Source organism: Pseudophryne corroboree, chromosome 12, assembly GCF_028390025.1.
Source record: "Pseudophryne corroboree isolate aPseCor3 chromosome 12, aPseCor3.hap2, whole genome shotgun sequence".
In the NCBI taxonomy this organism is placed as follows: domain Eukaryota; kingdom Metazoa; phylum Chordata; class Amphibia; order Anura; family Myobatrachidae; genus Pseudophryne; species Pseudophryne corroboree.
The window spans coordinates 144761533-144788007 of NC_086455.1; the positions used below are offsets into that span (position 1 = coordinate 144761533).

General features: G+C 46.2%; 1 protein-coding gene across 3 annotated transcripts in view; it reads left to right on the forward strand.

Moving 5' to 3' along the window:
• PRKD1 (protein kinase D1) overlaps positions 1-26475 on the forward strand; it is a 227178-nt gene that overhangs the window by 18506 nt on the left and 182197 nt on the right. Inside the window, exon 1 of one of the 3 annotated variants that reach the window (XM_063948156.1) lies at positions 530-667. The exons of the other annotated variants lie outside the window; for them this stretch is intronic. Within the exon in view, the coding sequence (XP_063804226.1) occupies positions 554-667 (114 nt within the window). The 5' untranslated portion in view covers positions 530-553. Of the gene's footprint in view, positions 1-529; positions 668-26475 lie in introns of those variants that run through there. 3 annotated transcript variants of the gene reach the window in all.

The following is a 26475-nucleotide window of genomic DNA, read 5'->3' on the forward strand; positions in this document are numbered from 1 at the left end:
CGACCTCTCTGGGTACAATAAGCGAGATTAAAAAATCAATTGAATGGGAGCGATTCATTATTGAATCTTGCCCTTTAGCCTAAAGTTGGGTTCTATTTAGCAGTGGAATAGAGGTATGTTAGCTTAGCCAATGTATATTTGTGAAAGCTATGTATCTCATTGAAGTTACAGAAAAGCTTTAAAGAACGGTTTGTTCTATTCTGTTCCCAGCATTGTCGTCGTGGTTATTACTTGCCAAGGGTGATACAGAGCTCTCTGGTCCTTCTGATTGGTTTGCAAAGTTACTTTGTAGCCTATGCATAACTGGTTCTTGTTACCATAGGAACAATCTTGACCTTAAATGCAGTTTTACATGTTTTGTTATATTGTTTCATTATACTGTTCTGGGTCAAATGCCAAACGCACTACTCTAATGTGTTTTGGTTTAATCGCCACAATTGTCTCTGTTTGCGCATTACACAAATGATTTCTAATAAATAGACTTTTCAAGAGAGCTGTAGGCAGTGCTGTACTTAAGGGCAAGAGGGTGAACACATTGTGGTCTTTATGGCCCATGAATTCAACCTTACTGCACCAGAAAACCAGACGCCCCATGCGTTTACCACCATGCTGTTTGGTTTCCTGTCATGTGACGTGTGAGCCGTGCTACTGCCAGTGCGTCGTTCAGGTAGGTCATTTCTCCAATGAATAGATTACTGCACTACCTTACCACTGATTTACGGGTGTGGTATGTTAGATAGAATAGACTTAGGTGGACAGTGTCTAGGTCGACCACTATTGGTCGACAGTAAGTAGGTCGACATGTACGAGGTCGACATAAGTTTTTTTTTTTTTGTGTGTGTAATTTTCTTCGCAGAGTGACCGGAAACCCCAATTAGCTCGCCATGCTTCGGGCAAGGTTACCGTTCCCAGTTGTAGTCCACGTGGATCGTAAAGTATGAAAAAGTAAAAAAAAAACTGTCAACCTGAGTCTGGTCGGCCTAGAGACCAGGGGCGGGATGTACTAAAGGAAACAAAAAATGCGGTAAAACCCCCGAAAACGGGGGTTTTACCGCATTTTCAAATGTACTAAGACCCTACCGCTGGCATTTCGCCGTCCAGGGTATCGCCATCTCTGGATGGCAATACCCTATAGAGGCCTATGGTCTTCTTATCTCTGACCGCCGCAGACTCCTCCCCCCCTCCCCCCCTCCCCCCCCGGCATACCTTCCTCCAGGCAGTCCTGGACCCGGAAGGTAATCTCCTCCTCCCCCTAGCAACGCCGCCGGAGGTCCTTCCGGCTGCGGGGGGGAGGAGGCGGCGCCGAGGGTTGCCTGCTGCTGCTTTCCGGCGTGGGAGAAGTGTGCAGACCCCCTGGGTGGTGACAGAGACCACAGGTATCGCGGGGGGCCTCCGTCACCATATTGCGATATTGACCGCATATGTTATTACATATGCGAACAACATCGCTGCGGTAGGTGGCGAGCGGCGGCAATGTATCTTAATACATCCCGCCCCTAATCCCTGATTTACAGTGATAATTAATATAGTTTCTTTCAATTTGGTTCTTACAGTACAGTGTCTGTTACAGCCAGGGCTGGCAACAGAATTCTTGAGGCCTGGTACACTGATATCTCAAGGGGCACCTTCAACTCCCCATGACCTCCCGCTTTTTAATGTTTTGCTGCATTTGTTTTCTTGATCCATTCTAAAACCTAATCAAATGTGTTGTTGAAACCTTAATTTTGTTAATTAGCCTTTGAGGCACAACAATGTTTTTGAAACTCCTAAACTGGGTGTGCCTTAATTGTTACGGACGTTTTAACTGCAGATATTCTGTTATGCGATGTTAAGCATTAACTATTTTGTTGCCACCATGTTTATTTCTAAACCTAGTGTTATGAACTTTGTATGCCATTACTTTCCCTTTCCTAAAAGTTACATAAACATACCGCTGCACTCCCCAGTATCACAGTAGGCTTCAGCCCGTCCTTTAGTGCAGGTTGGTTAAGAGGCAATTGTGAGAGTTTATGGCTTCCCGAGAACATCTTTTCACTCAGAGTTCAATCTTAGGACCTGTCGCAGCACTCTCTCCTGTTATACATTTACCCATGTGGTGAGCCAGGTATGCGAACACTTTATTGAACTTAGGTTTTATGCATATTATTTTAGAGCCCTAAAGCCCTGTACACACTGGGTGACACACTAGACCAGGGGCGGCCAACCAGTCAGTGACAAAGAGCCAAAAAACCTTGTTAGGTATGTCAAAGAGCCGACATCGAGCCGATGGCGCGCATGCAAAAATGGAATGTGGCCTTGTGCCTGCTAGACCACGCCCCTGGTATAAAATACATTGAAAATGCCAGAACGATATAAAATAATTTTTTTTAAAGTCAGATCCATTAAAAAAGCCACTTTCACATAAAATGACTGAAAAAGCCAGATTCACATTATAAACTTAAGTTCCCCCATGTGTCACTCCAGCCAGCTCCCCATGTGTCACTCCAGCCAGCTCCCCATGTGACACTCCTGCTAGCACCCCCCATGTGTCACTCCAGCCAGCTCTCCCATGTGTCACTCCTGCTACCACCCTCCTATGTCACTCCAGTCAGCTCCCCATGTGACACTCCTGCTACCACCCTCCTATGTCACTTCTGCCAGCTTTCCCATGTCACTCCTGCTACCACCCTCCTATGTCACTCCAGCCAGCTCCCCATGTGTCACTCCTGCTACCACCCTCCTATGTCACTCCAGCCAGCTCCCCATGTGTCACTCCTGCTACCACCCTCCTATGTCACTCCAGCCAGCTCTCCCATGTGTCACTCCTGCTACCACCCTCCTTCATCACTCCAGTCAGCTCCTCCATGTGTCACTCCTGCCAGGACCCTCCTGTGTCAGTCCAGCCAGCTCTGCCTTGTGTCACTCTAGCCCACCCTCCTGTGTCACTAAAGTTCCCCCACCAAGTCATGCCATTGCTGCTGCCCCTAATGTGTTCTCTGTTTGCTGGTGGGTGTCTCACCTCTAGTATCTGGCTCCTTCAATTTTCAGTCCCTGTAGTGCAGCTGCGTGTCTGGCTGGAGTGCAGCGGTTTCTGTATTTGTTGTGGTCACATGATTTAGAGTGTTGGGAGCCACATTTAAATAAAGAAAGAGCCTCATGCGGCTCAAGAGCCACTGGTTGGCCACCACTGCACTAGACGATATGATCAATAAAAAATGTTTTTTAAAAGTCGATCTATTGTTCATATCGTCTATTGTATATGCCTGTACGAAGCGCGCACCCGTGCTTCGTTCTCGTTCAGGCATTATCTATCGAACATGCAGCTCAACTTTAACTATATCGTTGAGCTGCATGTTCGGGAAGTGCGGGGGGGTTGACGTCAATGAACGATAACGTTCATCTCATTCAGTGTGTATGCACTGACCTTATAGCGCTGACTGCTAACTAGGGGAGGTCGGCCAGTGTGTACCCGGCTTTACGGTCTTTGATGTGTTACAATCGTTTACTACTTTGCAAATTGTGGTAATGCTGCATAATATTTTGCAACTCATTTTTCAAACTACATTTGAACAGAAGTGGACAACAGTAGTAAGACATGGCTAAGTGCAGTTAATATATGAAAATAAGCCGCATGCGCCAGAAAAATAAATAAACTAAAATACATATACAGGTTGAGTATCCCTTATCCAAAATGCTTGGGACCAGAAGTATTTTGGATATCTGATTTTTCCGTATTGTGGAATAATTGCATACCATAATGATATATCATAGCGATGGGACCTAAGTCTAAGCACAGAATGCATTTATGTCACATATACACCTTATACACACAGCCTGAAGGTCATTTTAGCCAATATTTTTAATAACTTTGTGCATTAAACAAAGTGTGTGTACATTCACACAATTCATTTATGTTTCATATACACCTTAAACACACAGCCTGAAGGTAATTTAATACAATATTTTTAATTACTTTGTGTAATAAACAAAGTTTGTGTACATTGAGCCATCAGAAAACAAAGGTTTCATTATCTCACTCTCTCACTGAAAAAATTCTGTATTTCGGAATATTCTGTATTTCGGAATATTTGGATATGGGATACTCAAACCTGTATATACAATCTTACTATTTGGGTTATCAAAAATTATATATACTGACAATAGATATCTAGAGAGATAGATATACAGTGCATCCAGATAGTATTCACAGCGCTTCACATTTTTTCCACATTTTGTTATGTTACAGCCTTATTCCATAATGGAATAAATCTATTTTTCCCTCAAAATTCTACACACAATACCCCATAATAAAAAAACTTTTTTTCACATTGTTGAGAGTTTTGCAAATTTATTAAAAATAAAAAACTGAAGTCACATGTACATAAGTATTCACAGCCTTTGCTCAATACTTTGTTGATGCACCTTTAGCAGCAATTAGTCTTAAGTCTTTTTGAATATGATGCCAGAAGCTTGGCACACCTATCTTTGGGTAGTTTCGACCATTCCTCTTTGCAGGACCTCTAAAGCTCCATCAGGTTGGATGGGAAGCGTCGTTGAACAGCCATTTTCAGATCTCTCCAGAGATGTTCTATCGTATTCAAGTCTGGGCTCTGGCTGGGCCACTCAAGGACATTCACAGAGTTGTCCTGAAGCCACTCCTTTGATATCATGGCTGTGTGCTTAGGGCCATTGTCCTGCTGAAAGATGAACCTTCGCCCCAGTCTGAGGCCAAGAACGCTCTGTAGCAGGTTTTCATCCAGGTAGTCCCACCATGCTTCACTGTAGGGATGGTAATGGCCTGGTGATGAGCGCCTGGTTTCCTCCAAACGACTCCTGGCATTCACGCCAAAGAGTTCAATCTTTGTCTCATTAAACCAGAGAATTTTGTTTCTCATGGTCTGAGAGTACTTCAGGTGCAAACTCCTGGCAGTCTACCATGTGCTTTTTACTAAGGAGTGGCTGCCGTCTGGCCACTCTACCATACAGGCCTGATTGGTGGATTGCAGCAGAAATGGTTGTCCTTCTGGAAGGTTCTCCTCTCTCTACAGAGGAATGCTGTAGCTCTGACAGAGTGACCATCGGGTTCTTGGCCACCTCCATGACTAGGGCCCTTCTCCCCCGATCACTCAGTTTAGATGGACTGCCAGCTCTAGGAAGAGTCATGATGGTTCCGAACTTCTTCCATTTATGGATGATGGAGGCCACTGTGCTCATTGGGACCTTCAAAGCAGAAGATATTTTTCTGTACCTTTCCCCAGATTTGTGCCTAGAGACAATCCTGTCTTGGAGGTCTACAGACTATTACTTTTGACTTCATGCTTGGTTTGTGCTCAGACACGCACTGTCAAGTTTGGGATCTTGTATAGACAGGTGTGTGCCTTTCCAAATCATGTCCAATCAACTGAATTTACCACAGGTGGACTCCAATTAAGCTGTTAGAACATCTCAAGGATAATCAATGGAAACAGGATGCACCTGAGCTCAATTTTGAGCTTCATGGCAAAGGCTGTGAATACTTATGTACATGTGTTTTTTTTTTATTTTTAACAAATTTGCAAAAGTCTTCAAAAAATTTCACATTGCCATTATGGAGTATTGTGTGTAGAAGTTTGAGAGAAAAATGAATGTATTCCATTTTCGATTAAGGCTGTAACATAACAAAATGTGGAAAAAGTGAAGCGCCACCACATGTACACACACATTCACGCTAGGGTTAATTTTTGTTGGAAGCCAATTAACCTACCGGTATATTTTTGGATACCCGGAGGAAACTCACGCAAGTACGGGGAGAATATACAAACTCCACACAGTTAGGGCCATGGTGGGAATCGAAGCCATGACCTCAGGGTTGTGAGGCAGTAATGCTAACCATTGCACCATCCACACTGCCCGTACTTATTATTATTATTATTAATATTATTTATATATATACAGGTGTGTGTGTGTATGTATGTATGTGTATATATATATATATATATATATATATATATATCTCCAACCAAACAATTTAGTGTCAACCCACAAGAAGTAGATATAAGAAACAGATAAGCCATTTCTGTGTGATACTTTCAGAATATGTGGCTTGGTGAATGCAACTCAGCTGGCGTTGCAAACAAAGCTCACTGAGCGACAGTGAAATCTAGAAAATAGGTATTCATAATCTAAGCTCATATGCATAGCTTCTCTTCATATGGTACATTGGTGACTATAGCACCTTAACCCCACAGATCGTCCTATATAGGCTAATTGGAGAAAAAGCATATTTATGTATAATTATTTTCCAATATGTAGCCTTTAAAAACATTTTAAACATAACTTTGTCTTGCAACAAGATTGTATGTCAATGTGGATAAACAATCTTTCTGCACTTTCCATTCTGTTGGCTTATTTATGACATTGCTGATCTTTGGGGCACAGCAGTTACTACTGTTCCTTCAGACATGTCAAGTAAATCAGATTGGGAAAAGACGTCTAGTTTCTTTAAAAAATAAATAAAAATAAATATATATATATATATATACTAGGTGATTCATCGCGCCCTACGGGCGCTCTTCACACCGTCGTAAAGGGCTACGCCCCTGTGCGCTGAGGGATGATGGAGGGGGCAGGGGGTGTTGGGCTTGTTGGAGTTGTGGGTGTGTGTGGCAGGGGGATTGGGGAGGGTATGTCCGAGGCTGGCATAGGTGGTGGAGTTCCATATGGGGTGTGTGGATGGTGAAGGGTATGGGGGGCTTTGTAGTGTTCATGGGAGGGGTGTTGAGCAGGGTAGGGGGAGGTTGATGGTTTGTTGAGGTTTCGTGTGAGCTGCAGGGGTGGTGTATTTGCATAAGCTGTGTGTCAAGTATGGGACTACAGTGTTTGGTGGATGTTATTTTGAGGTGTTGTGGGTGTTGGGCAGGGGTATGTTGTGTGGATGTGGGGTAAAAGTGTACATGGTATGTTGTTTATATGTGAAAGGGGGTGGGTGTAGTGAGGTGGAGGTGTGTGTGTTGGCGTTGCCCTGGGATTGAGGTATTGACTGTTTGTGGGGAGGGTTGTTGTAGGTGGTGCGTGTGGTGGATGTTTGATTGTAAAATGGCCTTATGGATGGGGATGTTGGTGCAGAGGTGGTGGTATAAATGGCGTATGTGGATGTTGGGAGTGGTGGAGGGTTGGCAGTGGGGGGTATGACATTTTTGAAGGGGGAACGGATGTGCTGTGTGTGAGGGAGGAACATGTGGTGTGTAGGTGGGTTGAGAGGGAGTGTTGCGTTTGGCAGGGTGTGCATAGGTGCTTAGGGGGTTTTGTGGGTGTGGTGGGGAGGTTAGATGGGTTAGGGATTGAGGATGTATGTGTTAGGGAGTGTGAGGTTTGGCTTTGGATTGTTGATGGTGGTGAAGGTAATGCGTTTGGTGTGGTGGTGTGTGTGAGTGTTAGTAGGTTTGGCCTGTGGCCCTGTAAGATGCTGGGGAGGGTGAATGAGTATGTATGGGCTGAACCGTGGATGGTGGCCGGTGACTGCGTATACAGGGGCAAGGGGTAAGGGATGGTGTAGGTGGTAGGTGGTGTAGTACTTGTTGCATTTGTGTTTGTGCGGTACACGGGGACAGGGGTGGGTGTTGGAACGTGGCATGGGTGGGGGAGTTGCACATGGGGAGTGTGGTGGGATGATGGAGGGTATTTGGGGTGGGCTGCTGTAAGGAAGGGGGGTGCGGAGTGAGTTAGGGGGATGGTGCATGGGGTAATGGTTGGGTGGTGTATGTGTGGACGGTGGATGTTAGGTATGGGGTTAGCTTGTTTGGGGGATGTGCTTGTGAGGTGCAGCTGATGTGGTGGAGGTGGGTGAGGTGGAGTTGCGGGTGGGGTTGTTTTGAGGGGTAGGGGTTTTTGGGTGGTTGTGTTTTATGATGTAGGTAGCGATAGCATGCAGAGAGGGATGGTGTTGTGTGCAGTGCATGTCGAAGATGGTTTTATGTGAAAGGGTCGTGTGGATGGGGGTGATGTTTTAGAGTGGTGGGTGGAAATGTGGTGTGTACATGATGTGAGTGGTGAAGGGTTTGCTATGGGGGGGATGGCAATCAGGGTGGGTGAAGGCAAAGTGTGTGTGAGGGAGAAAGGGCTGGTGGACAGGTAGGTTGAGAGGGGGTGCAGGGTGTGGCAAAGCCATGTGCAAGGTGGTGTTGGTGGGGGGGGGGTTTAGGGAGTATGCTGAACTGTTATTGTGGGATCTGGGGTGCGTTAGGAGGGTGCGTCTATTGTGTTTTTGTGGGAGCGGTGGGTGGATTGTTTGTGTGTGTGGCAAGGTGAAGAGGATGTGGTGTTAGGGTGTTTGTTGGGGGCAGAGGTGTGTTGTGTTAGCAGATGTTGGAATTGGCGTATTAGTGGCTTTAGGCTATGGGGGTAGTGTTGTGGGGTAGATGGTGTTTTGATGGTTTGACCGAATTAGTTGGGTGCAGAGGGAAGGAGGTGGGTGTGCGATAGGGTTAAGGCGGTGTGTGGATGGATTGTGGAGGGTGTTGAAGGGAATGTGTGTGGTGGAGTGTTTTTTGTGAAGGGTACGTAGTTTGGGGTGTGGTTTGCTGAAATGCTGTGGGTAATGATTTATGGTCCTTGGGCAAGTGTGTGGAGAGGGGTCACTGCCTGTATATGTTTTTGCGTAGGGGTGAGGGATGGGGGTGGTGATAGGAGGTGTAGTGTGGGATGGAGTTAGGTGGCAGGGGGATGGAGGAGGGGGTTTGAAGTTGGCATGGGTGGAGGAGGTCCACATAGGATGGGTGGTTGGATGGTGGAGGGTTTTTGTGGGGTTTGTGGTGTGTGCATGGGAGGGGAGGGGAGGGGGTGGCAGGATTAGTCAGATGGGTAAGGTTGTGCAGTGGTTGTGTTGGATGGGTGTTGTATTTGTGGTGGCTGGGTGGGCGGTATGGGTGTATTGCGGTTGTGGGATGGGCTTGCGGTGTGCGCGGTGGTGTTGGCCAGGTGGTTGTGTAGGTGTGGGTTTGTTTGTTAAATGCAGTGTTGTGTGTGTTAGGGTTGTTTCCCCTAGTGGTGTGAAGGCAATGGGGGAATGGGTGGTTGTTGTTGTTGTTGGGTGGTGGTGTAGCAAAGATGGGTAAGGTGTTTTGTGTGTGTGTTGGGGGGAGGGGAAAGGGAAGTGGAGGGTGCGTGCGTGTTGTTAGGTGTGGATGGTGAGTGTGTGTGTGTGGAGGGGGGGGGGGAGAGGAAAAAGGGGGGAAGAGGAAAAAATAAGAATTTACTTACCGATAATTCTATTTCTCGGAGTCCGTAGTGGATGCTGGGGTTCCTGAAAGGACCATGGGGAATAGCGGCTCCGCAGGAGACAGGGCACAAAAAGTAAAGCTTTAGGATCAGGTGGTGTGCACTGGCTCCTCCCCCTATGACCCTCCTCCAAGCCTCAGTTAGGATACTGTGCCCGGACGAGCGTACACAATAAGGAAGGATTTATGAATCCCGGGTAAGCCTCATACCAGCCACACCAATCACACTGTACAACCTGTGATCTGAACCCAGTTAACAGTATGATAACAGCGGAGCCTCTGAAAAGATGGCTCACAACAAATAATAACCCGATTTTTGTAACTATGTACAAGTAATGCAGATAATCCGCACTTGGGATGGGCGCCCAGCATCCACTACGGACTCCGAGAAATAGAATTATCGGTAAGTAAATTCTTATTTTCTCTATCGTCCTAGTGGATGCTGGGGTTCCTGAAAGGACCATGGGGATTATACCAAAGCTCCCAAACGGGCGGGAGAGTGCGGATGACTCTGCAGCACCGAATGAGAGAACTCCAGGTCCTCCTTAGCCAGGGTATCAAATTTGTAGGATTTTACAAACGTGTTTGCCCCTGACTAAATAGCCGCTCGGCAAAGTTGTAAAGCCGAGACCCCTCGGGCAGCCGCCCAAGATGAGCCCACCTTCCTTGTGGAATGGGCATTTACATATTTTGGCTGTGGCAGGCCTGCCACAGAATGTGCAAGCTGAATTGTATTACACATCCAACTAGCAAAAGTCTGCTTAGAAGCAAGAGCACCCAGTTTGTTGGGTGCATACAGGATAACAGCAAGTCAGTTTTCCTGACTCCAGCCGTCCTGGAACCTATATTTTCAGGGCCCTGACCACATCTAGCAACTTGGAGTCCTCCAAGTCCCTAGTAGGCGCAAGACACCACAATAAGCTGGTTCAGGTGAAACACTGACACCACCTTAGGGAGAGAACTGGGGACGAGTCCGCAGCTCTGCCCTGTCCGAATGGACAAACAGATATGGGCTTTTTTGAGAAAAAAACCACCAATTTGACACTCGCCTGGTCCAGGCCAGGTCCAAGAGCATGTTCACTTTTCATGTGAGATGCTTCAAATCCACAGATTTGACTGGTTTTAAACCAATGTGTTTTGAGGAATCCCAGAACTACGTTGAGATCCCACAGTGCCACTGGAGGCACAAAAGGGGGTTGTATATGCAATACTCCCTTGACAAACTTCTGGACTTCAGGAACTGAAGCCAATTCTTTCTGGAAGAAAATCGACAGGGCCGAAATTTGAACCTTAATGGACCCCAATTTGAGGCCCATAGACACTCCTGTTTGCAGGAAATGCAGGAATCGACCGAGTTGAAATTTCTTCGTGGGGCCTTCCTGGCCTCACCACCACGCAACATATTTTCGCCACATGTGGTGATAATGTTGTGCGGTCACCTCCTTTCTGGCTTTGACCAGGGTAGGAATGACCTCTTCCTGAATGCCTTTTCCCTTAGGATCCGGCGTTCCACCGCCATGCCGTCAAACGCAGCTGCGGTAAGTCTTGGAACAGACATGGTACTTGCTGAAACAAGTCCCTTCTTAGCGGCAGAGGCCATAAGTCCTCTGTGAGCATCTCTTGAAGTTCCGGGTACCAAGTCCTTCTTGGCCAATCCGGAGCCATGAGTATAGTTCTTACTCCTCTACGTCTTATAATTCTCAGTACCTTAGGTATGAAAAGCAGAGGATGGAACACATACACCGACTGGTACACCCACGGTGTTACCAGAACGTCCACAGCTATTGCCTGAGGGTCTCTTAACCTGGCGCAATACCTGTCCCGTTTTTTGTTCAGACGGGACGCCATCATGTCCACCTTTGGTAATTCCCAACGGTTTACAATCATGTGGAAAACTTCCCCATGAAGTTCCCACTCTGCCGGGTGGAGGTCGTGCCTACTGAGGAAGTCTGCTTCCCAGTTTCCATTCCCGGAATGAAACACTGCTGACAGTGCTATCACATGATTTTCCGCCCAGCGAAAAGTCCTTGCAGTTTTTGCCACTGCCCTCCTGCTTCTTGTGCCGCCCTGTCTATTTACGTGGGCGACTGCCGTGATGTTTTATCCCACTGGATCAATACCGGCTGACCTTGAAGCAGAGGTCTTGCTAAGCTTAGAGCATTATAAATTTACCCTTAGCTATATTTATGTGGAGAAAAGTCTCCAGACTTGATCACACTCCCTGGAAATTTTTTCCTTGTGTGACTGCTCCCCAGCCTCTCGGGCTGGCCTCCGTGGTCACCAACATCCAAAACTGAATGCCGAATCTGCGGCCCTCTAGAAGATGAGCACTCTGTAACCACCACAGGAGAGACACCCTTGTCCTTGGATATAGGGTTATCCGCTGATGCATCTGAAGATGCGATCCGGACCATTTGTCCAGCAGATCCCACTGAAAAGTTCTTGCATGAAATCTGCCGACTGGAATTGCTTCGAAGGAAGTCACCATTTTTTTACCATGGCCCTTGTGCATGATGCACTGATTTTAGGAGGTTCCTGACTAGCTCGGATAACTCCCTGGCTTTCTCTTCCGGGAGAAACACCTTTTTCTGGACTGTGTCCAGAATCATCCCTAAGCACAGGAGACTTGTTGTCGGGATCAGCTGCGATTTTGGAATATTTAGAATCCACCCCTGCTGTTGTAACAGTATCCGAGATAGTGCTACTCCGACCTCCAACTGTTCCCTGGACTTTGCCCTTATCAGGAGATCGTCCAAGTAAGGGATAATTAAGACGCCTTTTCTTCGAAGAAGAACCATCATTTCGGCCATTACCTTGGTAAAGACCCGGGGTGCCGTGGACAATCCAAACGGCAGCGTCTGAAACTGATAGTGACAGTTCTGTACCACGAACCTGAGGTACCCTTAGTGATAAGGGCAAATTTGGGACATGGAGGTAAGCATCCCTGATGTCTCGGGACACCATATAGTCCCCTTCTTCCCGGTTCGTTATCACTGCTCTGAGTGACTCCATCTTGATTTGAACCTTTGTAAGTGTTCAAATTTTTTTAGATTTAGAATAGGTCTCACCTAGCCTTCTGGCTTCAGTACCACAATATAGTGTGAAATAATACCCCTTTTCTTGTTGTAGGAGGGGTAATTTAATTATCACCTGCTGGGAATACAGCTCGTGAATTGTTTCCCATACTGCCTCCTTGTCGGAGGGAGACCTTGGTAAAGCAGACTTCAGGAGCCTGCGCAGGGGAAACGTCTCGACATTCCAATCTGTACCCCTGGGATACTACTTGTAGGATCCAGGGGTCCTGTACGGTCTCAGCGTCATGCTGAGAGCTTGTCAGAAGCGGTGGAACGCTTCTGTTCCTGGGAATGGGCTGCCTGCTGCAGTCTTCTTCCCTTTCCACTATCCCTGGGCAGATATGACTCTTATAGGGACGAAAGGACTGACTTAGGGTAAAAACGGTGGATTTTCCAGCAGTTGCCGTGGCCACCAGGTCCGATGGACCGACCCCAAATAACTCCTCTTCCTTTATACGGCAATACACCTTTGTGCCGTTTGGAATCTGCATCACCTGACCACTGTCGTGTCCATAAACATCTTCTGGCAGATATGGACATCGCACTTACTCTTGATGCCAGAGTGCAAATATCCCTCTGTGCATCTCGCATATATAGAAATGCATCCTTAAATGCTCTATAGTCAATAAAATACTGTCCCTGTCAAGGGTATCAATATTTTTAGTCAGGGAATCCGACCAAGCCACCCCAGCTCTGCACATCCAGGCTGAGGCGATCGCTGGTCGCAGTATAACACCAGTATGTGTGTATATACTTTTTATGATATTTTCCAGCCTCCTGTCAGCTGGCTCCTTGAGGACGGCCCTATCTATAGACGGTACCGCCACTTGTTCTGATAAGCGTGTGAGCGCCTTATCCACCCTAAGGGGTGTTTCCCAACGCGCCCTAACTTCTGGCGGGAAAGGGTATACCGCCCATATTTTCTATCGGGGGGAACCCACGCATCATCACACACTTCATTTAATTTATCTGATTCAGGAAAAACTACGGTAGTTTTTTCACATCCCACATAATACCCTCTTTTGTGGTACTTGTAGTATCAGAAATATGTAACACCTCCTTCATTGCCCTTAACGTGTGGCCCTAATAAGGAATACGTTTGTTTATTCACCGTCGACACTGGATTCAGTGTCCCTGTCTGTCTCTGTGTCGACCGACTAAAGTAAACGGGCGTTTTAAAACCCCTGACGGTGTTTTTGAGACGTCTGGACCGGTACTAATTGTTTGTCGGCCGTCTCATGTCGCAACCGACCTTGGCGCGTGTTGACATTATCACGTAATTACCTAAATAAGCCATCCATTCCGGTGTCGACTCCCTAGAGAGTGACATCACCATTACAGGCAATTGCTCCGCCTCCTCACCAACATCGTCCTCATACATGTCGACACACACGTACCGACACACAGCACACACACAGGGAATGCTCTGATAGAGGACAGGACCTACTAGCCCTTTGGAGAGACAGAGGGAGAGTTTGCCAGCACACACCAAAAACGCTATAATTATATAGGGACAACCTTATATAAGTGTTTTCCCTTATAGCATCTTTTTTATATATTTCTAACGCCAAATTAGTGCCCCCCCTCTCTGTTTTAACCCTGTTTCTGTAGTGCAGTGCAGGGGAGAGCCTGGGAGCCTTCCCTCCAGCCTTTCTGTGAGGGAAAATGGCGCTGTGTGCTGAGGAGATAGGACCCGCCCCTTTTTCGGCGGCCTCGTCTCCCGCTCTTAACGGATTCTGGCAGGGGTTAAATATCTCCATATAGCCCCCGGAGGCTATATGTGAGGTATTTTTAGCCAAAAATAGGTTTTCATTGCCTCCCAGGGCGCCCCCCTCCCAGCGCCCTGCACCCTCAGTGACTGCCGTGTGAAGTGTGCTGAGAGGAAATGGCGCACAGCTGCAGTGCTGTGCGCTACCTTAAGAAGACTGAGGAGTCTTCATGCCGCCGATTCTGGACCTTCTTCTTGTTTCAGCATCTGCAAGGGGGCCGGCGGCGAGGCTCCGGTGACCATCCAGGCTGTACCTGTGATCGTCCCTCTGGAGCTAATGTCCAGTAGCCAAAGAAGCCAATCCATCCTGCACGCAGGTGAGTTCACTTCTTCTCCCCTAAGTCCCTCGTTGCAGTGATCCTGTTGCCAGCAGGACTCACTGTAAAATAAAAAACCTAAGCTAAACTTTTCTAAGCAGCTCTTTAGGAGAGCCACCTAGATTGCACCCTTCTCGGCCGGGCACAAAAATCTAACTGAGGCTTGGAGGAGGGTCATAGGGGGAGGAGCCAGTGCACACCACCTGATCCTAAAGCTTTACTTTTTGTGCCCTGTCTCCTGCGGAGCCGCTATTCCCCATGGTCCTTTCAGGAACCCCAGCATCCACTAGGACGATAGAGAAAGGGGGGAAGAGGAAAAAGGGGGGGGGGAGGGGGGGGAGGCAGTGGAGGGTGCGTGCATGTTAGGAGTGTGGAGTGTGAATGTGTGCGTGGGGGGGAGTGGAGGGTGCGGGCGTGTTGTTAGGAGGGTGAGTGTGTGCGTGTGTAGGGGGGAGGGGACAGGCGTGTGGAGGGTGTGTGTGTAGGGGGGAGGGGAAAGTGAAGTGGAGGGTGCGGGCGTGTTGGTAGGAGTGTGGAGGGTGAGAGTGTGTGTGTGTGTTGGGGGAAGGGGAAAGTGAAGTGGAGGGTGCGGGCATGTTGGTAGGAGTGTGGAGGGTGAGTGTGTGTGTGTGTAGGGGGGGGAAGGGAAGTGGAGGGTGCGTGCGTGTGGGTAGGAAGGTGAGTGTGTGTGTGTGTTGGGGGAAGGGGAAAGGGAAGTGGAGGGTACGGGCGTGTTGGTAGGAGTGTGGAGGGTGAGTGTGTGTGTGTGTTGGAGGGAGGGGAAAGGGAAGTAGAGGGTACGGGCGTGTTGGTAGGAGTGTGGAGGGTGAGTGTGTGTGTGTGTGTTGGAGGGAGGGGAAAGGGAAGTGGAGGGTGCGTGCGCATTGTTAGAAGTGTGAGTGTGTGTGTAAGGTAGAAGTGGTTGCAGTGTATGTGGTGATAGGTGTTGGTATATGTGGGGCCATGAGGCTGCTACTTGTTTCCCCCCTTGTGATGGACGGGGTGCACCTGGTGGGATGGTTGATATGGGCAGTGGTGGATCTTGCCACGGGCAAGCAGGACTTTTGCCCGGGGCGCCGCCTTCCGGAGGGCGCCGCACCATGGCAAGATCCTCCACTGTCAGTGTGCGCCCCCGCTGTGCCCCCCCTCCCGCTGTGAGAAGGGAACCAGACGCTAAGCGTCTGGTTACCCTTCGTGGCGCTGGTCCTCCCCCGCTCTGAAGGGAATCAGACGCTAAGCGTCTAGTTTCCCTTCATGGAGAGGACCTTTGGTGTGCGGTGCGCGATGACGTCATCGCGCACCGCACAGCATTGTGGCATAGACGCTAGGGGTCATAATTGACCTCTAGCGCTTATGCTGTGCTATGGGAGAGACGTCATGACTGACGTCTCTCCCATAGATCCGAGGAGAAGAGCGGCGCCGGTCTGCAGGGTCTGGAAACAGGAGCGGGGTACAGTAAGTATACTTTTTTTTTCTTTTTTCCCCCAGCGGCGCTACAAATGGGGGGCGTGACTGACCACGCCCCCATGTTAAGCCACGCCCCTAAATTTTGCCCGGGGCGCCGAAAGGGCAAGAACCGGCCCTGATATGGGGGGCACGCCGTATGTGAGTGGGTGGGTGAGGGCGTTGTCTGCACAACACGGAGTAACACTAACACAGGCCATAGCTGTACATGCGGCATCACCCTGACAGCACGCCGCACCTGACTGTACCAGCGTTATCTCTATTGCCGCTGCTGCCTCCGACCCGGCGACCCCGCTGGATGTTTGGAAACAGATTCGTCGGGTCGGAGGCAGCAGCGGGGAGAGAGATATAACGCTGGTACAGTGTCAGGTGCGGCGTGCTGTCAGGGTGATGCCGCATGTACAGCTATGGGCAGTGTTTCTGTTATTCCGGTTGTGGACGGCGGGTCCCAGGCAGCGTGTCAGTGGCTGCATGTGGGAACAGGCGACGGGCTGGTGCGGAGGGAGGGGTGCGGGTGTCAGTGGGCTCCCGGGCAGTGTGTCCCGTCTGTGCCATCGGGTGCTCCCCCCAGCTCTGCTCCCCCCACCGCCGGCCCTGTTCGCCGGGTCATACAGCCGAAGTGGCCTGCGCTCCCCCCACCGCCGGCCAGTGTGTGCAGCGGTAGTGGGGAGGGGGGGAGCGATGTGTGCGGGCTGGGTGTTAGCCGTCAGTGTGTGGCCGCGGCTGCACTCTTACAGATGGTAGGGGATGTTAGCGGCGGCCTCGGTAGCGGGTGAGTGTCCCGCCGTGGTGGGGAAGGTGGGTGTGTTAGCTGGTGGTTGGTGTTTGCAGGGGAGGGGTGGTGTTGGGTGAGGGTGTCTGGGTGTCCATACGTACCTTGCAGTGTGGGGCGTCAGTGCACTGCTGGAAATGGTCTGTTGAATCTGTGGCTGGTGGTCCCTTGTGTGGTGTGCTGACACTGAGCAGCTATTGGCCTGTCCAAGTCCGCCCAGGTCTGTGACTCCACCCAGCGTTAGAAATGCAGCCACAGAGTCACAGGGCTAATATATAGGAGATATATAAGAGTCCGGTTTTAATCGGTATCCCAATCTTTAAAATCCTAACAGCTGCAAAGTAAGTAAGCTATTCCCTCTTCCCTAGCCCTCCATTCCCAGCTTCCTAACCTTCCCCTGGTGGTGCCTAACCCTACCCTCTGTGATGCCTAACCCTCCCCCTGTTGGTACCTAACCCTAACCAACTGTCCCCGCAGCCTAACCCTAACCTCCCCCTGGTGGTACCTAACCCTAACCAACCGTCCCTGCAGCCTAACCCTAACCTCCCCCTGGTGGTACCTAACCCTAACCAACCGTCCCTGCAGCCTAACCCTAACCTCCCCCTGGTGGTACCTAACCCTAACCAACCGTCCCCGCAGCCTAACCCTAACCTCCCCCTGGTGGTGACTAACCCTACCCCCGGTGATACCTATCCCTAACCCTCCCCCTGGTGGTACCTAACCCTAACCACCCCTCCCCGCAGCCTAACCCTAACCTCACCCTCCCTTTTACCCGCCTGCTATACTTATCCCTGTCAGGATTTCAGCGTCAGCATTCTGATGGGTGTCTGGTTCCGGCGTCTGTATTCCGACTGCTGGGATCCCGACCGCCGGTATCTTAACCGCATCACTTATTCATTTTGTTTGTACTTACTAGTGAATCTGCTTTTACACGGGACCAGTTAGTATTGGTGATGGTCTTGTACGTTGCCACCAATGTGAATACACGTCAGCCAGGAAAATGAGGCCGATAATGTGGAAGTGCATGACTACAGTCTACCTCTGATGGGAAGTCACCGCTCTGGTCTGGGGTGGACACAATAACTTCTTTGGTGTATTGTCTTCCTGACTCGTGGGGCTTGACAAGTTCCTCCACAGCTTATCAGTAGGTACACTTCATGTTATGTTTTTGGCTGCAAATGAATGTGGACAATCAGTATTTCCCGTTTTGTCTCATGGGTATTGCTGCAGGGCTTTTTCGGGGCTTTTCAAAATGCTTTTATGTATTCTATGCTAACGAGTGATTATGTGACTGTAACCTTGATTATTAGGGCAAGTAGCAAAAGCAGTGTCGTTATCTGCACATTTATGAGGCCTATCAGTATTCATCTCCCGCATCATTTACTGGCTCTCAAATGCCAAGAGTCTAGCACAGTGACGTCGGGACAGACTCTGTTTCCGCAAGCAGTTGTGATTCAGCTGTGACCTGTTACAGTGACATCCAGAGGATCTCTGCTGATGTCATTGGCAGTTCTTCTCGTTACTCAAGCAGGCAGAAATGCAGATTTTCCAACTTGTCTGAGACTGCAATATGAGCTGCACCTAAACTCTGCTGCAGCTTTGATCGTAGATATATAACGACTTGTGTCATGTTGATGTTAATCTGACGTGCTGAATTTGCAAATAACTTGTGATCCTGCAATAGAAACGTAGGTGCAGCTACTTTTTATTTAGATTTTATTACCAGTTATTTATATACTGCACACACATTCTACAGAGCCTTATCATGAATATTCAGTAATTCTCATCAGTCCCAGGCCCATTGGAGCTCTTAATCTATATTCCATATCGCATGTACACACCCCCAATACATACAATAGGGTTGATTTTTGTTGGGAGCCATTTAATCTGTTAGTATATTTTTGGATTGTGGGAGGAAACCGGAGTACCCAGAGGAAACCCACGCAAACATGGGGAGAACATACAAACTCCACACAGTAAGGGCTGGGTTGTGGGAATCGAACTCATGACCTCAGGGCTGTGGGGCATTAATGTTTTCTACATTATTAGAGGATTTGTACACTAAGTGGAAACGTCTGTTTAATATAAGCGTCTTAATTTGCACTCCTTTTTACATATAAAAGATTTTTTTTTCTATTTTTATTTAACTGCACTTTTGTCGCAATATAATTATAAAATAGGTATTTTAGTAGTATAGAAATCCTACTTTTTAAAAAATTTGTTTAAATTGAAGCAATATAGACCAACATATATGCCTTTGCGTTGAAAGGAAACAGTGCATTTAAGAGGTACATTAGGAGTTCCAATACATGTTATCAAGAAATCAAAGTACCTGTAGGTATTACAAATATATCAAACAGCAAAGAAGAAACAAAGTAGGAAGGCTCAGAAATCCTACTTTTTAAATGTTCTGGGTTGCAGGTTTTTATACTTTGCAGCTGCCTGTAAAGCTGGATACACACGAATATCTCATTATGTATAGGAGCAAATGACAATCAGCCGTTTGCTCCAAAAGCCAGAAAAGGGTCAAAAATGGTCATTTGGATAAATTGATTAAATCAAATGGATTTAACTAGTTTGTCCGAACGTCCATTTTTGTGTGTTTTCCAGTGTTTGGGAGCAAATGGTCAATTGTCATTTGTTCTCATACATACCAGATTTTCGTTCCAACTAGAAAGATTGGACAGGTAATCTTATAGTGTGTATCCAGCTTAAGTGTTATGGGCCCTACACACTGGCCGACATCACTGCACGATATGAACGAGATAACGTTCATATCGTGCAGTGTGGAGGCACCAGCGATCAACGATGCGCGGCCCGGCGCTCGTTCATCGCTGGTGCCATGTCGGCTGTGCATGCAGGCCAATATGGACGAGATCGTCCATATTTGCCTGCACGTCTACGGAGCCGGGTGACGGGGGGAGTGAAGAAACTTCACTCCCCCCGTCACTGCCCCCCCGCCGCCGGGTCGGCCGTATCGGCTGTCTGGCACCTCGGTGGCCAATCGCCTAATGTGTAGGGCCTATTACACAGTGGCTAAAATCTTTCAATAAAATATGACCTAAATATTAAGCTGTAACTTCAGCAATCTCTATTCTAAAACAACCTTGCTTTGAGTTTATAATTTGAAATAGAGGAAAACCTAAGCGTATAGCCAAAATGCAATAATTTAAGCTGGGTACATGCTTGACGATATGCAGCTGATATATCGTTCAGTGTGTGTGCACAATATCGTTAGTGATGCGCGCTCCTGCGAGTTGTTAACGATGTCAAATATCTTTAGTTCAAGCCTTGAAATCTAAAGATATTGGACAAGACTGCGTGCCCCTGGATGAGGGTGGATGCAGTCTCTGACTATGGGGTATATTCAATTAGGGTCGAAAACTGCCGTCTGTTGAAATGACGGCAGTTTTCGACTTTTTAAGGTCGAATAGTGATTTGACCTATTCAATCCCAGCTGTTTTTTTTCGACAAGTCTGGGAATTTGACTTGTCTAATAGTACGTGAATTGGCGGTAAAGCTGACGATTCACGTACTTTTGAGTGAAATGGGGACAAATTCGACAGGATTTGGCCCCGTTTCTGACCATCTCAGTCCGACATAAAAAAAAATGTTGGACTGAGAGGAGGGGGAGACGGGGGAGAGAAGCGCTACAGCAGGATGTCTCACAGCTGCGCCGCTCACTGCAGCGTCCACCCGGCTCCAGCAAGTGAGGTCACGCTTGCTGGAGCCGGGTGAACACTGCCGCGAGGTCGGGCGGCTGTGAGACGTCCTTCTGCAGCGCTACTGTAGCGCTGCTCTCCTTCGTCTGCCCGCCGGCTGTCCCCGCCGGTCTTCCCGCGGCCCCCTCCTCTCCTCCTCTGGGTCTGAGATTGAATACAGGTATGCGTATACTAATTGTTAACATTTGACAGTGCTATCGTACTGACATTTTCATACTTATGGCATACATAAGCACGAGTAGTTATTTGTGTGAAATGTAGCTTGTGTATACTTGTGTTGTGCACATGTTCATTCACATTTTTTGGGCTTTATACTGAGAAAACATGAGGAAGCTGTAGGCCATATCTATCATCTGAGAATTGGTGAGACGTGGGTGATTTAATAAGAACTAGGTGATTATGATCAAACACAAGTGCTGAAAAAGGATCTATAGGAAGAAACATATTTGAGCTGCATCTTGTTTTTTCGAGCATGTGTATTACTTTTATAATGCTTCTCTAACTTCTTTCTGTTTGTTTCACCCTCGTCCTTATATGAAGTCATTTATTTACTTACATTGTTCTGAGAATCGGAACTCTCTTCATTGACTATCATTTTGGATTTTCAGAGTGGAGAATGTGGGTAATAAATTACTAAACAGATCTGCCTGTCTATACAAAAAAAACTGTCTGGAAAGGACCATAGGAACCTAGAGAGAAAAAAGAAAGTTTGCTGATATATTGAAGTCGCTTAACACGGAAACCTCTTTAACTCTTTCCAGATCTGCAGTGTACTTAATAACCCTTTTACACCAAGCCTCTGGCCTGAGAAATTGCTGGGGGAACCTGGTCCTAGCTTGGAGTGAGAAGGCCGGGATTTAGGTGTATCCGTTATGTTGGGAGAGCACAGCAGGAAGCTACCAGGCTGGAATTGGGGCTGCTGTAGACAGCTGCTGATTTAAGAACTCAACCATTCACCTTCAGGACACACAAATGGTAAAACACAAAGCTTAATGTGCCTGCAGACGGGTGGCTTCCAATTGTGGCTGCTATGGAAACTCTACAAGGTCATCCATGCCCTTGTCGCTAGTTATGTTACAGTGCAGACATGGATAAAGTCTTACAGATTCTATGTGTGGGTATATATATATATATATATATATATATATATATATATATATATATATTGTAGAAGAAAAACTGCGGCACTCCGGGTCTTGTGATAAGGCAAAATGTATTGGAGATTCACAACATAGAACACCAACGTTTCGGGGGTGTCTAGCCCCTTTGCCAAGATGTGAGAGTGTGTATGTAAAGAAAGAAACTTACCTAAATAGAGACAGAGCCCGCCAAACCTGAGAGGAGAAGCCGCCCGCGGTTCCAACGTGTGTGCTGTGCGACGCTGTGAGGTGACGTATGAGCGCATCAGGAGAGTGTCCGTGCCGGTCCGTTGCCTAGCAACGGTAGAGGCGCTTGAGTGCTGGGGACTGTGCGGCTGCGTGAGAGAGGAAAGAGTAATAATAAAAGGACACCGCTGGGCTATATGCTCAACTATGTAACCAGCAGCAGTAAATGTGAAAGATAGGAAACCACATATTTAAATAAAATATATATGAAGTACAAAGGGGGACATGTAAAGTATATATCCATGCAGTCACGGGGGAGATTAACCCTATAAGGGCTGAACTCATTAATTAGAGACTGCTGGTGGCAAAGGGCTGAAAAAAAATAAAAAATAAAAAAATAAATATATATATATATATATATATATATATATATATATATATATATATATATATATATATATATTCTAATAATGAGACAGACACCGGAGAACCCATGCTGTATAGGTGCAGAACAGGGCATGATAGTTTGAGAATTGAAAAGGAAACACAAAAAGAAAAAAGAAACAGCATGGCAATACACAAAAATTAATAATGAAAAAATTGCTGATAGATAAGAGTATAGGTGCCTGCATTACATCTGCAGTGGTTAAGCAAAAAAAACCTGGAAGGAAACATTAGTAAGTCCAAGAAAGTCCAATGCAGTATAATATAACTGATGACAGGCTGTCGTGGTCCAGAGTCTTCACCCACTAGTGGGCACTAGGCTGATAAGGATATACAGTTCCAGGTTACCCAAAAATACTCCATACTATTCTTTTATTGAGGCCAACTGGATGTATGGTATTCAAGTTAAATATCCAGGAGGCTTCTTTCCGAAGGAGTTGGCCCTCCCGATCACCACCCGAAGGGATTTGAGTACGTGATCTATAATAATTATAGATCACAAGACCCGGAGTGCCGCAGTTTTTCTTCAACCTAGCCATTCTGCTTACTGAGGGCACCGGGCGCATTGGCATTTGGAGGAGTGCCGGGCTTTATTTGATATATATATATATATATATATATATATATATATATATATATATATATATATATATATATATATATATATATTATATTATAGAGAGAGAGACGTGGTATCCGTTTGGATGGTCGACAGTCATTAGGTCGACCACTATTGGGCGACATTGACATGGTCGACACATGAAAAGGTCGACATGAGTTTTTTTTTAAAAAAACTATTTTGGGGAACTTTTCCATACTTTACAATCCACGTGGACTACAATTGGAAACGGTAACCTGCCCGAAGAGGGGATGCGGTGCACTAATTGGGGTTCCCCGTCACTTTACACAGAAAACTACACCAAAAAAAGTAAAAAAAACCCCTCAGGTCGACCTTTTCATGTGTCGACCATTTGTCCATGTCTACCATGCCACTGTCGACCATTCATAGCGGAACCATATGACGTGCGGTGAGGAAGAGCCTTTCCTGTCATACTAACGGATAAACAAGAGTTTTGCCTATGTATAGTAAATAAAAAATACCAAGAATACATTACAAATATCTTCTTTGCTTTATTCTAATCATCTTCAACTGAGGAGTCAAAAAATCTATGGCAGGTGAGGCAGCTCAGACAAAATTACCTCCTAAATTTAAAAGGGCAGACTGGTTGTTTCGGTATGAAATACTTAGTCGTGAAATGGTTGAAACAATATTTTGTTTGCAGCCTAAAATGCTGCATAGCTATATTGCTTAACCTCGTATGTTCTGTGACAGAGTAGTAAGCTTCCCTTCTGGGAGAGATGTAATGTCTTCCATACCAGGATATGTGAATATGGCCAGCAAGTCAATGAAAACTTTATCTTTTAACCTTGCTTCGCTGTAATAATAATTGAGGGCTCCTAAAACTTTAAAGCACTGCTTCTTAAGTTCTGTACAAACTAGGTGATATAGTAAGCAATATCGCTCATTTTTACCCTCCTGAGCGATATCGCTTGCTATATCACCCAGTGTGTATGCTGCTGACGATAGCCGATGCACGAACCCTCGGTTACGGCCGTGCATGCAGCTCAATTTGGACTCCTCAAAAAAGCTAAACGGACATCGGATTAAGTATAGAAGTTTATTATTGGTTATAATAAAAGCATTTCGGGTACTTAAATTAGGGTCAAATGGGTGTTATATTAAGTTTTGTTAAAATGTAAAAAAAAATATAGAAAGCTATTTATTTTCAGCAAATTAAGTGCCAAAATTAAATTTGTGGTACATAAAATGGAGACAAGCATATATTTGAGTCATTTTAGGGGACTTTAAAAAAAAAAAAAAAAAAAAAAAAGTGGAAAAAGTCAGATTACTCCCACCTGCAAGTCTAAAAACAATTGTCCCACTCATAAAGCACTCCAATATACCTGTCCCATACCTTGTACCCCAATTTCCGTCATTTTGCACTTTCACCCCAAAAATGACATGTCATTATTGGGCAATTAAAAATAATTAAATGTATAAGTGGCTATTTAGTCATTCATATGGGTGAGCCAAGGGTTCTAAACCAAATCCAGAAATTTTTAGTTAGGGTTTTCTCTCAACTTTTCATCTGTTCAGAGGTGGGGAATTGAAATTTGCTGTAAAATACCGCAAATTCATTTTTGCAGACAATTGAATAGGCGCTTTTCACGAATCACTGTAAATTCACTGTTTTTATGGCAAAACCCGCTTTGTACGGCTAACGGAATGTGGCTTATGATCTGTTGGAAATGTGTGAGAATGGAAGTTAAGAAAAACAGTCTTTTGGCTTGTTCAGTTTTGTAAGGTATTCATTTTGGTTGCGCAATGACCACATAACTGGTTTCCATGTAGTAATTAGCTGACAAACCCTTACAGTCTGGTGCTGGTCCTGTATTACGATCGTTGACCAGTTTGGTTAAAAGTAACTCAAGTGGTAAACTATATAGGTAGGTAATTCAATTAGTAGAGAAGGGATATAGCTCCCGGACTGACCAGAGCTGTTCAATTTACTTCATCGCGCCTGGAACTTAATTTGAGAGAAGCAGGGGCTTAATTGTGGTAACCTGCATTTTCCAACATAAGTGCAGGACACGATGATGTCACCACATGCAGTAACACTGCGGCTAGCCCCGAGGCACTAGATACCATGGATTTCCAGGAGGGTGCAAGCAGAAATCCACTAGTTGCAGGTTCACAGTGCGGGCAATTGCATAGCTTCAGGCTATCATCTGGAAGCTAGACATCCCCTTCTAACTTAATTTCCCCCATAGTTTTTTGTGTGCTCGAGATGAGGTTTCCGGTCTAATAATAATTTCTTGAAATGGTTCTCAATGTGAAGTGATACATACAAAGGTAAAAATGGAATATGATTACCAGTTTTATTGGCTAGTTTGTTTTTGGATTTAAAGCATTTTTTTTTTATTAAAGTTTTATTTTGTTAAAGGACAAAAATGGCCCTTTCAGTCATGTTGCAAAACTGAAGAAAATAAACGTTTTGTAAACTTGGAATGGATTACATTTCCCCAAAATGATTTAATACATGGGTCTTCATATATTTTGTGCATTGCAGGCTGCTGTATTGTTCTGAAAAGTACCTGTATTTAAATTAAAATAATAATCTTCCATGCTCTCTGTACATCACAGGCTTCTTTAACACCGCATTGGCTTTTAGTAAAATGTTAGTAGCACTGGGATTTCTGTTCTTGCAGGTCTTTTTCTGGTTCTCTACAGTTTCTGTTGTAGTTTATTTGGCAATGTTTAAGTGATAGCGGTGTATGTGGTATCCGTTCACATGGTCGACCATGTTATGGTCGACAGTCATTAGGTCGACCACTATTGGTCGACATTGACATGGACACATGGTCGACACGTGAAAATGGTCGACACATGAAAGGTCGACACATGAAAAGGTCGACATGGTTTTTTTTAACTTTTTTTCTTTTGGGGAACTTTTCCATACTTTACGATCCACATGGACTACGATTGGAACGGTAATCTGTGCCGGGCGAAGCGGTAGCGGAGCGAAGGCACCATGCCCGAAGCATGGCGAGCGAAGCGAGCCATGCGAGGGGACGCGGTGCACTAATTGGGGTTCCCAGTCACTTTACGCAAAAAACGACACCAAAAAAAGTTAAAAAACTCATGTCGACCTTTTCATGTGTCGACCTTACAGGTGTCGACCATGTTTCCATGTCGACCATGTCAATGTCGACCAATAGTGGTCGACCTAATGACTGTCGACCAATAGTGGTCGACCTAATGACTGTCGACCATAACATGGTCGACCATTCATACCGGAACCGGTGTATGCAGGGCGACCAGTTCCAATCACTGGGTATCCTTTACTAGTATATGGCATCCTTCATTCTGCAGAAATTGACATTTATAATTTCATTTATTTAGCAGATTATTGACCCAGTGGAAATGAATTATGGTTTGGACAGTGTAGTAGGAACCCGGATACCCTGGAGGAAACTCTCACAAACGTAGGAAGATGATACACATTCCACACAAATAGGGACTTAATGCGCTCTAACTAACTATATTGTAGAACCACTTCTCTACAGAAACGTATAATATAATAATTATGACTTTGAATTCTTCTTTATTCCTTTATTATGTGGTGTGGTATGTTATGTTTACATAGTCTGAATGTCGATATTCAGGATGTCCATATTTAAGATGTCCACATTTACAACAGTCAATGTCGACAATGGTATTTTAAACTAACAACCTTGATTGAAGCCTAACCCTAAAATCATGTGTCAACATTCACATGTCAACATTGTTGTGTA